This window comes from Adiantum capillus-veneris, chromosome 12 (genome assembly GCF_014529385.1).
Source record: "Adiantum capillus-veneris isolate H3 chromosome 12, ASM1452938v2, whole genome shotgun sequence".
Taxonomy (NCBI): Eukaryota; Viridiplantae; Streptophyta; class Polypodiopsida; order Polypodiales; family Pteridaceae; genus Adiantum; species Adiantum capillus-veneris.
Window position 1 is genome coordinate 146,621,776 of NC_140942.1, and position 14,159 is coordinate 146,635,934.

At 42.1% G+C, this 14,159-nt stretch overlaps 1 protein-coding gene across 1 annotated transcript; it reads left to right on the forward strand.

The window, feature by feature from the left end:
• The first annotated feature begins 444 nt into the window (after positions 1–444).
• On the forward strand, positions 445–3,037 carry LOC147446649 (peroxidase P7-like). The gene is made up of 4 exons (XM_086525836.1): positions 445–736; positions 1,133–1,324; positions 1,891–2,056; positions 2,517–3,037. Exons 1-4 carry the CDS (start codon positions 494–496, stop codon positions 2,933–2,935), a joined length of 1,020 nt encoding a protein of 339 aa, XP_086381962.1. The 5' UTR covers positions 445–493; the 3' UTR covers positions 2,936–3,037.
• Positions 3,038–14,159: the final 11,122 nt, after the last annotated feature.

Sequence of the window (14,159 nt, forward strand, 5' to 3'; positions counted from 1 at the left end):
ATGGCCTTGGGAGTCCCGCCTCTTAACACCCCAAAAAAAAAAAAAAAACACACAAAGAAACACCAAAACCACAATGCCCAGTCCCCAAAAACCCAAAAAAAAAAAAACAAAAAAAGGGGACCCGTCACCCAAGCCTCGTAAAGATAGGTCCATCCGACATAGAGAAGGTTCCATGAAGCCAGTCCACTTTTGTTTTGAGGACTCAGGAGGAGCAATCACCAAAAGGCTGCCATGCACCTTCTTGAAACTCGACACACAACGGAGGAGGAGGAGGAGGACTCAAATTGATGGCAGGAATATTTACCAACCTCGACCTCAACAACTCACCAAAGACAGACACAGACTCCAGAGAGAGAGAGAGAGAGAGAGAGAGAGAGAGAGAGAGAGAAAGAGAGAGAGAGACACTCACTTATAAAAGGAGAATGCGTACTTAGTACTAGCGACATCCACAGACAAGGCATACTCGTGTTACTTGTTTCCCAGCATCATCATCATGAAAATGAGTCGTGGAGGTGATCAAGTAGTCTCAAATATGTGCCTTGTACTGCTAGCACTTCCATTCATCTTTTGTGCAGCTCCTCACTGCTGTTATGGCCAGCTTTCCACTGACTTCTACTTCTATACATGCCCCCAATTGGAAGAGATCGTCTACCGCGGCATGCACGATGCCGTGCAAAAGGAAGCCCGCCTTGCTGCCTCCATTCTTCGCCTCATCTTCCATGACTGTTTCGTGCAGGTACAATATCAATATTCACAAAAATGTTTAGACAAATTCCCAATATAATTCCCACATTGTAGATTATGACAACATCATGAGCTGTTTTTTCCTTTGCACCTGTCTAAAGCATGAAAACCTGCAAGGCTCACAACGATGGCACATCATGATGCATGTCCTCTTACAGTATGCAGCTATTTTTGGCTTCAAAACATAACCTTGAATAGTGGTAATAGTTTATCTGGACCTCATCTTTAAGTAAAAAATTTCTATTTCACATCTTTTTTTGAGGAGACCATCTAACTTGTGTTTACATTTTTAATTTGTATTCCATTATTATTAGGCTAATGTCATTTATCCATTATGAAGAACTTCAATACCAATGATGTCTAAATAAGTTGTCAATGGACATGATAGGGATGTGATGCATCAGTGCTACTTGATGACACGCCAAGCTTTCAAGGCGAGAAGACGGCCGGACCAAACAACAACTCATTAAGAGGCTTTGAGGTCATTGATGACATCAAGAGCCGTGTGGAATCGGCATGCCCTGGCATTGTCTCATGTGCTGACATCCTAGCTTTGACGTCTCGTGATGGAGTGTCTCTGGTATGGGGTTACAAAAAAAGGCATTGATTTAGCGTCTCTCCTAATACTCTTACTTCATTGCACTTGAGGATTGAAATCTATTAAACAAAAAATTGCTACATTCATAAAAGTGTGGGTGGATAGCATGTGCAATACGTTACAACCATCTCACCAAGCCATTAAGAATGCACTACCTACTGTATGGCATACAACCAAACAAAAGGAGCAATCCAAACTTTTTTTTCTGGTAAATCGCACAACTCTCGTGCGAGGTGACAAAGTACATCCGTGAGCGCCAAACGGAGCAATCCAAACTTATATGAAGGTCTTCTTTATTCATTTTTCATAAATATCTATCATATCATACTCAAGGTTAGTTGGGGAGCAAATAGAAATAAGGTAAGCCATATATTGAAAAAAAAAAGCCATATTTTAGATATGAAACAGTGTAATTTTCTCAAAATTTGAATATATTGCAATGTACTCATTCTAAATTTTTCATATTGATGATGTTGACACTAAGATATGCGCTAAAATATATGAATATACTCTTGTCATTTTAATTTTGGCATATGTTGCTTTTGTAGCTAAATGGTCCCAAATGGGATGTGCCACTTGGAAGAAGAGACTCGAAGACTGCAAGTTTTAATGAAGCCAATACTAATATTCCTGCACCGAATTCCACTTTGAGTCAATTAATTTCCAAGTTTTCTGCCCAAGGTCTCTCAACTTTGGACATGGTTGTTCTATCAGGTATCAATGCATACATGTGTTCCCTTATCATCCATTGTTGTTTAACTGGGTATCACTGTGTACAAGTGTTTCAATTATGGGGCATGCAATAGGGTTAATTTTTGGCGGGCACCCTTGCCCTTCAAATTTCAAACATTATACGTGTTTTGGCATAATCTAGTGTATTTTTGGAAGGAAAACTCATATCTTTACCCATAAAAAGTGGACATAATGTCCAAAAATGGGTAAAATGTCCATAAAAAGTCAACTCTAACATAAGGTAAGGTACTCTTCAAGTTGAGAGTTGTATGCAAGGGGCAAGAAAAGCTCGTTGACTTGTAGCTATTACAAGGATTGTTATTTGCTTCAAGAAACATGTGGTGATAGTTCTGACCACCTATGCTAGAATCATGTGTCCAAAATTAAGCCTAGTTTTAGTTTTAAGTAATAATAATTTTGACTATAATTGTCATGATGACAGGGGCACACACAATAGGAAAAGCTAGGTGTGTAACATTTAGACAAAGACTATACAATCAAGGTGGAAATGGCACGCAAGACCCAATCTTGCAATCAAGCTTTGGAGAGCAACTGTTGAATGCCTGCCCACAAGTAGGGGGTGACAACAATCTCTCACCTTTGGACATGTTTAGCCCCACTGTCTTCAACTCACAATACTATCACAACCTTCTCATGGGAGAGGGCTTGTTAGCCTCTGATCAAATCCTTGCCTCGCCGACCTCTTCCATGACTACCTTTCTTCTTACACATTCCTTTGCAAATAGCGAGGCAGAGTTCTTTGAGAATTTTAAGAACTCCATGATTAAACTCAATAGCATCAATGTTCTCACTCGATCCCAAGGGGAAATTCGTCAAAATTGTAGAAAAGTCAACACTTGATTCTCCCACATCATGGATATTGTACTACTCTTCAAGTCAAAGCCAATGATTTCCCTTACATGTTGATGTGGTTAATCAATAAATTTATCACATTGCTATTAATTAAGCCATGCAAGATCCACCTGCTCAAAGTCAACTCTATTTGTATAGGAAAATCTAGTCTTCCAAATGGTAATCAAAGATTTCAATAAGATATATTTATCCAAATATTAAAGAAACACATTTTTGTGGCCAAATTATATCAATCCAAACCTTATGCGAGCTAGAAACAATAATCCAAACTTATAAGTTTACCCAAAAAAGGTATGTAGGAGGGTGTACCATCTGGTCCGCGGGACACAAGACTAGTTCTAACCCCCTATATGTTTGTCTTCCACCTATGAGGCACCTATACAACAAACATTTCTTTTTGTGATAGCACTTACATAAGCTATTTATCCTATTTAAGTCAACTAATAAATTAATCACACTACTTACTTGGCTCCTAATGGCTCTACTTTCACTTTTCAATACACAAAATCTTCCCAAGATGCTTCAACATCTCCAATTAGCTTCAAAAGCATTCCTAATGCCACGTAGAGACTATAAAAAGAAGCTTAACCACTAGGCTATTCGCCTTGGCTGCCCTTAGGGGATCCCTTGAGCACTAAAAAAAACAAATCCCCCTCTCTCTCTCTCTCTCTCTCTCCCCCCCCCCCTCCTAACTAATTAATGGTTTCTAAAAAACTCGTTTTGGGGACCTACTTGGTCCATCAAAAAAATTAAAAGGTGCTCCTAATTCAAAAATTCTACTCAAAAACAAAAAAACGATGCATTAATCTATAGCACGTAACGACATACAATAACGAAGCACATAGATTTGCAACAATATTACCTAAGAAAGATGAATACAACATTGTGTGTGTGTGTGAGAGAGAGAGAGAGCGCAAAAAAGACGCTAAAAAAAATTTATAATAAAAAATTAAAGAAAAAATAAAAGAGCATAGAAACACCTATTTATTTATATGGACACAAAATTTCTTTTGACTTTCCACCTTCATCTGTTTCTTCATTTCCTAAACTCACGTTTCACTTATGCACTTAATATGTTTTGAAATAATTTTTATTTTGTGAGATTAGGAAGACCTGATAAATAAAATAAGCTAATAAATGTGGAGCATCAATATGGGCCTTTTAGCTATGATAGCTTATAAAAAGGTCAATATAACCATGCGAAAATGATACAAGAGAGAAGAACAAGTGGTCTTACTAGGTCATCAAAATGGAGGCATATAAAATCTCTAGAACCTTTTACCAAATGTCTTGATATAGTTCCATGTCAACTGTGAGTCCAATGAAAGATTTCAAAGCTAAACTAAAGATTTTCCTTCAGTTCGCTAGAGAGAGAAATAGCTCAAAAATGTTTCTAATTGAGTTAGAATTAGGCAATGGTCACACAAAGCTTAGTTTTGACAATAAGCTAAAAAAACACATTCGAAACAACCAATTTGCACGAACAATCCACCGCTTGCACACAAATAAATACACACCCGCTTGGCAAGATCACCACTCAACGCAAATGCACCACACCGGCTCGGTACACCACTTCCAACCCATAATGCACCTCAATTTCCACTCTCTTTGCACCACATAGTGGTCCGCCGGTACACACCTCCATCGGTATCTATGCACACACAAAGAGCAAGAGAAATGTGGGGGGAAGGGAAAAACCGACACCAGAAGGGAGGGAATGGCTTGATATTGCCAAGCAGAGTATATCTACAACCATCACAACGCCAAAATGATGAACTCCAACAAAAAGCGCCCCTCCGGCTCCACACTTGGCTCTCACAAACTGCAAAAAGCCCCTGAAATGATTACAAAAAGCGTTCTTATAGGGGGCCATTGTCCGCTTCTACCAAGTTGGGGAGCTCCGGATCTTTGTTCGTTCATTTTCGATATGTTCGCATGGGAATTGCACTTTGCATGGGCCATGTCGATTTCTCTCTCTCTTTCTCTCACCTATTTTGCTTCTCTGAAAGGGTTCCTCCTCCAAGCGCTAGTGGGGGTCTCCCTTTGCCTTCAAAAAGATGTTTGGCCGTCCTTTGAAAGTTGCCACATCATCGCTTGCAAGCACGGTCGAACATCACTGTCAGACGGTGACCAACGCCATCACCACACGACGAATGTGTCATAAATCTAATTGAAGGGGATCGGGGAGCACCACAGACGGAGAGTGAGAGAGAGAAGGAGACACACATACGATGTGGGTGGGGAGACTCAAAAAGAGTGAGCAGCCCCCTATACACTTATGCTATGTATAAGGTATACAAGTCAGTGGGCGCCTAGACTCTGGGCGGCCGGGCAAGGCACAGGCGCCTATACCCCAACAACCTCCCACTCAAAGGTGACTGTGCCTTTAAGCAAGGGAGCCTAGTCTAAAGACAACAAAAGGCGAGAGAAAACCGCTCTCAACCGATGCCCACTGGCTGGCTGTGATCGTGTGCATCCGACTGTCCTGCTCCCGTGTAAGTCCATACACCACCAGATGTACCGCACACGTACTGCAAGTATGTACGCAATACCTGCATATCTCCCTCGTGCAATATGCCATTATCAGTCAACAAACGACTGACAACCCCAACTGCAAATGCTCCCATTGCAGCTGCGATATCCGGTCTCAAGATCAGCATCTCATACATGAGACCACCAAAGGCCGATGCAATGCTAGCGGGCCCTGCTAGCTCTACGGAGCATGCATCAACATATATATCCCTGGCAATAGGCATCTCTGACTGACAAGGCGCGTCAGCCACATTCATCTCTTGATTGTCCGCAAAAGACGCATCAACGTGTCGTGCAGCCTCAGAGAAAACCAGCTGCTCTAGGTGTCTGCTGGAAGACATATCCTGCACAACTATATCCCCATGCTCACTGTTGAGCATAGAAAGGAATGACTGCATAATCGCTGACATCTCAGTCTCCTCTGCAATCATCCACTGCAAACATGACCACTAAATCTGCTGTGACTCACTAGAGCTCTCATGCTCTAACTCCGTATACATAGACTCTTGCACAACGTCCTCCTGTCGTGACTCACTAGAGCAAGACCGCTCTACCTGTCTATCCTGCATAGAAGTATCTCGCACAACTGACTCTCTGCTTTGCTCAGTCACTAGCAAAGCATGCATGTCTGACTCTGTCACCTCTCTGTGTGACTGCTCAAGTCGTGCCCCAACTGTGTGCACAACGAGCTCACTACTCTGCACTCCATGCAAAGTACCCTGCAACCCATGAGCAAAAGAGACTCGCCTGCTCTCTCGCTCTCTACTTGGCTGCATGATCACAGAGACAACACCGTCTCTCTCGTGATCCACATGCAATGGGTAACCTGTACCACTCTTGGCACCTCTCGCAATCACTAGCGAACCCAAATGCATTACAAAATCTCGCTCTCGTAGCGAAATCTGACATCCACTATCCCGTAACTGTCTGACTGAGATCAAATCCCGTCTCAGATCTGGCACATAACGCACATGACGCAGGGTAAATCTCATACCACTGGGCAAGGACAAACATACGTATCCTGTACCCTCAATGTCATACACAACACCATCAGCCATGTGCACACAACCAAGTCTCCCACTAGAGAACGTGCTAAACCAGTCACGATGCGACGTGACATGAAAAGTAGCATCTGAATCTAGTAACCAATGTGAAGACAATGTGCAATCCGATATGCAATCCGTAGACATAAGATCGTATGAAGACAAGCTAGATGTAAATGTGACATCGCCGTCACAAGCATACTCAGTAACCACCGTACTGATCTCACTAGCATCTGTCATGCCCAAATCTGCATCACGCATCTGTCGCCTCCGTTGTCTCAAACGCCTGAAACATCGACGCCTAATGTGCCCTCTATGTCCACAATGCCAACATGTCAAGTCTCTATGCCGTCGAGACTTGCGTGTGGGATCAATCTCTCCCATGGACATAGAAGTGGGACTAGACTTCCCTGTAGACATGGATGTCACGTACATAGCATGTAAACACTGCCATAAAGCATGAGTTGTAGTCTCCCTCGAGACCTGCCAGTCAACAGACTCAACCAGATGCAAACGAATCGTAGACATTGCTAACTCATCAAGATCCTGCCAATCATCATCACGCATAGACTTGGGCTTCGCCGATAAACCACACAAGGGTTTATCCTGCCCCAAATCCGCCAATGCAACAAGCATATGCTCCTTCCAAGCAACAAAATTTGCACCATCAAACTGTGTCAGACCATAACGCTAGAAGTCAAATGAAAAATCAGCCATAATGCTTGCAAAAGAGCAACCGACAATGAGTAGCAAATGTCAACCAAATCAGCCCTAAACTGGCTCGAATCGCATCAACAAAAGTCTGCAAAATATGGCTCAAAACCTGATGCAAAGTTGCACCAATAACCGTGCAAAACCTTGCAAAAAATCACAAGTCAATATGACTCAATCGCGCATAAATATCTGACAAAATTTTGGCAGAGTCTCCTTTGTAACTGGAGCAAAATCTCAACAGTAAACCTCAAAGAGACAATAATATATGCCACGATGGCCGATCCGGGAATAAACTCGACCGGAATCACCTCACAAAGTCATACATATGAGCATACCCGCTCTTGCCTGAGTACCACTCAAATAATCTCATCCATAAACAAATACACAAATCCATATATGGCATACATAAACCGCCAAGACCATGGCAACATAACTCACTCTTGCATGAGTGGCTCTCTGGACAAATGCATATCCAAAAACCTGTGTACATCTATGAATTTGCTGGTTGCTGCAGAGAATACTCCGTGTGTGTGAGATATACCAAAAACAATGTTTTTGGGACCCGAAAGTGCACAAATAAACCTGCTGCTGTACCTGCTGTAATTCAAAGCATAATTTCAGAAAATAGACATCACCATCGCGTCCGGAACGTGCCAAAACCCTGACCTAGACTCGTGGATCATGTAGATCTGACTCTGTATGACGGAGCTACGCAAAAACTATGTTTTAGAGCCCGAAAATGGCAAAAAACGAGCTGCACATAGTCTTGAACTTGTGCCTGCTCCACTCTGCGTGATGAAATGTCCTCTCAATGCAAGCTCCAACGCAAGAGCTCTGCCACAACAACATCCAAGCACTCGAATGTCAAGCTCTCCTCCGCCGAGCACTTCTCTAACGAGCTCCACTGAGCTCAAAAGCTCCTCTCACCAAGGAAGCCGCAACCGCCTCCTCGACCAAGCTTGACCACACCAAGCTCCTAAGCTCCAAAGACAATGCTTCTCAAGCTAAAATCTCTCTCCGTGAAACTCCACGATCAAACTCCACCGTCGAGAGCGAGTGAGCTATCGTCTCGAAGCTGTCAAAGCCGTCGTGCTCTCCGCTGTCACCATAGCTCTGATACCAATTGAAGGGGATCGCGGAGCACCACAGACGGAGAGTGAGAGAGAGAGAAGGAGACACACATATGATGTGGGTGGGGAGACTCAAAAAGAGTGAGCAGTCCCCTATACACTTATGCTATGTATAAGGTATACAAGTCAATGGGCGCCCAGACTCTGGGCGGCCGGGCAAGGCACATGCGCCTATACCCCAACACTAATATCTAACCAACCCAAATGCTTTTCTCATATTAAATTGATCATTTAATGTGGGATAATAAATAGGAACAAGGGTTAGGATATAAACATGTTATTTCAAAGCTATCTCAACACGGGGCCAATGGTAAAGAGGTCCAAATGAGAGATGGCATGTCAAAGAGCAAGGTTAGCTAATGGAGCTTAAAGACCTTAGGGTTAGCTTCATTAAAGACCTCCAAATCTTAGTATTAAAAATTCCTTTGACCTTAGGTAAGCCAAGGTTGAGCTTGAGGTGGGAACCCAGCCCAAGCTTGAGGTGCTTGTCGTGATTTTCATAAATAAGGTGCTTGAGATGCTTGAGGTGATTGTCGTGCTTACTAACTAAGATGCTTGAGGTGCTTGTCATGCTTGTCGACCAGGGAGCTTGAGGTGCTTGTGGGAACACTACCCAAGCTTGAGGTGCTTTGTCATGCTTGCTGACTAAGGTGATTAAGGGTAAGATGTGCAAAAGTCAAATCTTATCCCCACAAGGAGGGGGTGAGCCCTACAAGAGGGGATGGAGAGAGAACACACACACCCTCACACAAGGTAAGCGTGGTACAAAGAAAGCATTTAAGGTACTTGTCAAGTTCCTCCTCATGTTGCCCTCATGGTGTGCCTAAAACCTATTGGTTGGCCTCCCAAGGGGTCCAATGATAATTTAGTAGATTTAATTGATTGTTTTTTCATTTATCAAGTCCTCTCTCTCAAAGGGGAAAAGGGTTCACTTGTCCCAATACTACCCTGGTTGCTTGTAATGCATATTGCATGTGATTGGCCAGTCTTGCAAGGGTCCAATGAGCTTCAAGCTTGTGCTAGAAGAGGGGGTCGACCAAAGCAAGTATAGGGAATGCTTGGGGGGTATACTCTCCCACACACACTCACACACACTCTCATTGTGTGAAGTCCAAAGTGCATGAGCTCCATCTCCTTCTCCAAACTAGTAGAGAAGTTGATAGCCTACACCAACACTTTTGGCTATGGAATGAAAATCCAACCAAGAGCCATGCTTCAGTGCTTAAGCTTTCCATTTTCTCCATTTTTACTACTTTGCTATTATGTATGATAGCAAGAAGAGTGATGATAAACGAGGAACTAATTCTTTATCCTATGAAATTTTTCTTCTTCCTCTTCCCTACCCTCATTCCCTTCTAGCTCTCTCCACCTTCAAAGGTGTTTGAGGTCTTGGGACTGAGGCTTGGGATGGTTAATGATTTCCACCAAGTTTATGTTATTCTCGTGATGCATGAATCTTTCCATCTTCATTGCATCACCTAGGTCACAAGGAACACAAATATTGTATTGTAACAAGTCTCTCTTAATGGGAGAAACTATAATACAAATGCCTATTGGAGGGGGGACTGGCTCCTAATAAATCTGGTCCTCAATTGTTGTCATGTTTACTAAACTCTCTCTCTTGCAAAAGTATTGTTCATGCCAAGTTAACCAAATGCTAGTTCACCCTCTATGCTCACAAAGTAATTTCTCTAATTACCGCTACTCTCAAAGTTAATAGGCCATTTCCATTACATTGGTATCAGAGCATTTGGTTTCTCTTTTCTTGCAAAATAAGAGAGGTCCTTAAGTAGCCTGTAAATGTTTGTTTTGGTTAATTACATTAGGGTAAGTGGGACTAGGATCTATTATCAGTCTTGTTGAGCCCACTATGTGGGATATGGTGCACACCTTGGGAGCTTTGGGATTCATAATGGGGTCTTTTTAGACTTGCCTACAACTTTACCATTATTAAGCCATAAAAAGTCCAAAAGGAGCTAGCCCATGGCAATTTTGCAAAATTAGACCCACTCCACTACTCTCTATAATGAACTACTTCGAGCCATGGGTGTAGATACTTAAGTGCCAATTTTCAAAGGCTAAGAGGAGTGGCAACTAAGGTTTTGAATTTCCAAAGCATACACTAAGTAAGTACATAAATTTTGTTAACATGGCTCACAATAACCAAGAGAGTAGAATGAACATTGATAACTTTGATTTTGCACATGAAGGTGCTAATGATGATGCCCCCATGTTTGTCGATTATTTTGTTACTAGGTTGCAGCAAGCTATGGGCAACCCTGCTTTGCAAGCTGAAGTTACTCAACAACTTTGTGCTTATGGGATTTCCATCCCTCTCCAAGAGGAGAGAGAGCTTAGGATGCCACTTGAAGAGACCCCCAAAAGAAGACTCTCTCCCATACGAGAGGAGGAATCCAAAAAGCAAGAAAGCAATGAAACTTTAAGTTCGTCCGAAGATGTGGCTCCACGAAGACGACGGTCTAGACGATCGCCAACCCTTCCCAAGAGGAAACATTCACTCACAATCTTTATCCTTGTGGGAAGAGAGGAAACAAAGGAAGAAAAGGTCAAGAAAGAGGCCACCCTCTTCTCATTCTTCTTCACCTTCCTCCTCTTTCGTCAAAAGCTATGGCTATTCTCCCAGAGAATAAAAGTGGGGAGGACATCACAAATCATACGCTGCATGGCAAAGGTCACAAAATCTCAAGAAACTCAAAGAGGGAGGAAAGAGTATCTCTTTTCTCATCTATAATGGAACCTTTGGTGCCACCAAAAAAGTATCGACCTTCATCCAACAATTTGATGCGGCCTTTGGAGACGAATGCTTCACGGATTCCTCAAGCTATGCGATGTATCTATGCACTCACAAAAATTGGCTCTCAATGGTGGGCTAGCCTTCGTGACAGCGGCGAAGCCCCAAAGACATGGAAACTCTAAGAGTTTTTATCATGAAGCAATTCCTTGTAAGCGATGCAAAGCACAAAGTGCTCACCAAATGGCGCAGTTTGAAGCTTCTCTCTCATGAGTTTATCCACAAATACGTAGACAAGTTTTGGGACTTACATCTCAAGGGTATTGTCTTCCAAAAGATAGACTTTGCCGAACAAAAGCAAAGCTTTGTGCAGGATTACTTGAAGAGATGGCCGAGTATGTCAACTCTCAACGGCCTGGTTCTATCACCAAAGTAATCCACCACACCATGATTGATTCACGCATCGATTTTCAACAATGGCTAGATGGAATGTCAAGCCCATGAAAAACAAAGACAAAAATGATGCAAAGGGGAAAAGCAATGCCCAAAATTATTCCCAAGGCAATTCCAACAACAACAACAACAACAATCGGTCCAAGGAGAAGGGAGTTTACAAAGGTAAAAAAAAATCTCTCCTGAAGAACTTGAAGCTTTTCTCAAGGACCATAAGTGTTTTAAGTGTGGGGAGCAAGGACATGACTATCATTCTTGCCCCAAGAAAAATGTTTGCAATGAGACTCCTAGGGCTTGCACCATCGAATCTCCAAAAGAGGATGCTCATTGAAAAGGTGCACCTCTCTCCTATGCTTGGGGAAAGGTAAGGGAGTATGATGCGTTCATCTTGTTTGACCCTAGACCTACTCACAAATTCATATCAATGGAGTTGGCCACCAAGTTAAGCATTCAAGCTTTCGAGATGAGAGATGCTGTAACGGCCGACGCTGGTTTCAAGGGACATTGAGCTTCCATTACTCCCTTGATTGGGAAGTTGAGGCTCCACATTGTCCAAAGGTATGTCGATAGAGAATAATTTTTCATCTCTCCTCTACAACATGAGGATGCTATCCTAGGGGCACCATGGTTCAACCGCATGGCTACTAACATGAAGTTCCCTGACAGGAGAATCTACTTCATCTATAGGGGAAAGAACATGTATATAGATGCTAGTGAGTTTGGTCGTACTATACCACTTCTAAATTCACCTGCTTCAATAAATCAATGAAGAGCTCAATTTTGGCTATATGATTTTTTTCAAAGAATCCCTAAAAGGTCTTAATGTTTCATCAAATGTAAATGGTAGGAATCAAGAAGAGTTAGACTTGTCTAATTTTCTAAAATAATTCCAAGATGTGTTCATCGATGATATCCTTATGGACTTACCTCCAAAACGAGGGGATGATGACCATCAAGCGAATTGAGCTCCTACCAGGAAGCTCACCACCTAACAAGCCTCCTTATCGAGTTTCTCAAGCTCAACAAAAGGAGATCATGAGGCAAGTACAAGAATTGGTTGACAACGAGATGGTGAGGCCTAGATCCTTTCCCTTTTGTTCTCCATCCATTTTGTGCGAAAGAAAGATGGTACATACCGTGTGTATGTGGACTATCGAGCACTAAACCATATCACAATAAAAAATAGATATCCTGTGCCTCGGGTAGAAGATCTATTTGATAATCTAGAAGGATCTACCTACTTTAGTAGGATTGACCTTAAAAGTGGCTATCATCAAATAAGGATAGTGGATGAAGATATCCTAAAGATCGCGTTTCGTACAACGTTTTGTCTTTATAAATATCTAGTCATGCCTTTTGGCTTGACTAATGCAGCAACCACATTCAATCGTCTAATGGAGAAAATATTTAGACCCTATTGCTCCAAATTCACTGGAGTGTTCTTTGATGATATCATCATCTACTCCAAGTCTTTGGAGGAACATAAGCACATCTCCAAGTGATTTTTCAAGCATTGAGGGAGAACAAGCTTTCACTCAACCAAAAGAAAAGCGAATTTTTCCTTCAAGAGATTCAATACTTATGTCATATTATCTCTCAAGATGGTATCTGGATGGAACCATCGAAGTTAGAGGTAATAAAAGCATATCCTAATCCAAGGAATCTACATGAGCTAAGAAGCTTTATAGGTATGTGTGCACACTATAGATGCTACATAGAAAAATTTTCTCAAATAGTTGGACCATTACATGACTTAACAAAGAAGAACGTTAAGTATTTATAGACTGCTAAGGAGCAAATGCTTTTGACAAGCTCAAAGAGAAGCTTACCTCCCAACCAGTCCTCATGCTTCCGGATCTCTCAAAGCCATTTGAGGTCCAATGTGATGCTTGTGGTGATTGCGTTGGAGCAGTCTTGCTTCAAGAAGGGCGTGCCATAGAATATGAGAGCTGAAGGCTCAATACGGATTAACAAGTTTTAGGCATTTATTAGAAAGAGCTTTTAGCTCTTCGACATGTCCTAGACACATGGAAGCACTATCTATTGGGGACTCCATTTATTCTACGAACTGACCACCAAAGTCTCACGTACTTCATGACGCAAACCAAGCTTTTTGACAAACAAATGAGGTGGGAAAATTTTCTTTCACAATTTGATTACCATATTGCTCACATTGCTGGTAAGCACAATCAAGTGGCTGATGCACTTTCACGACAACCAAAAGTTAATGCGGTGTCTATAGCTACTCACAATGATCTATCTTCTATGATAGATGAGTATGCTACTGACCCTGACTATAGAGACATAATGTCAGCCCTTGCTTTGGGGAAGAAAGAGGAACCATTCACCTTGGAGGATGGTTATCTTCTCCATGGAAATAGGCTATGTCATGTATGTATCCCATGCTCCTCCCTATGTGGGGCATAGAGGCATTCAACCTACTCTCCAAGGAGTAGAAACATACTTCTATTGGTCTACCATGAAAGTGGACATACAAGAGTATGTTTCAAAATCTGTAGTGCCAAAAGACCAAGTATGATAGAGGGAAGCAACCTGGATTACTCCAGCCGTTGCCCATCCCAAATTCA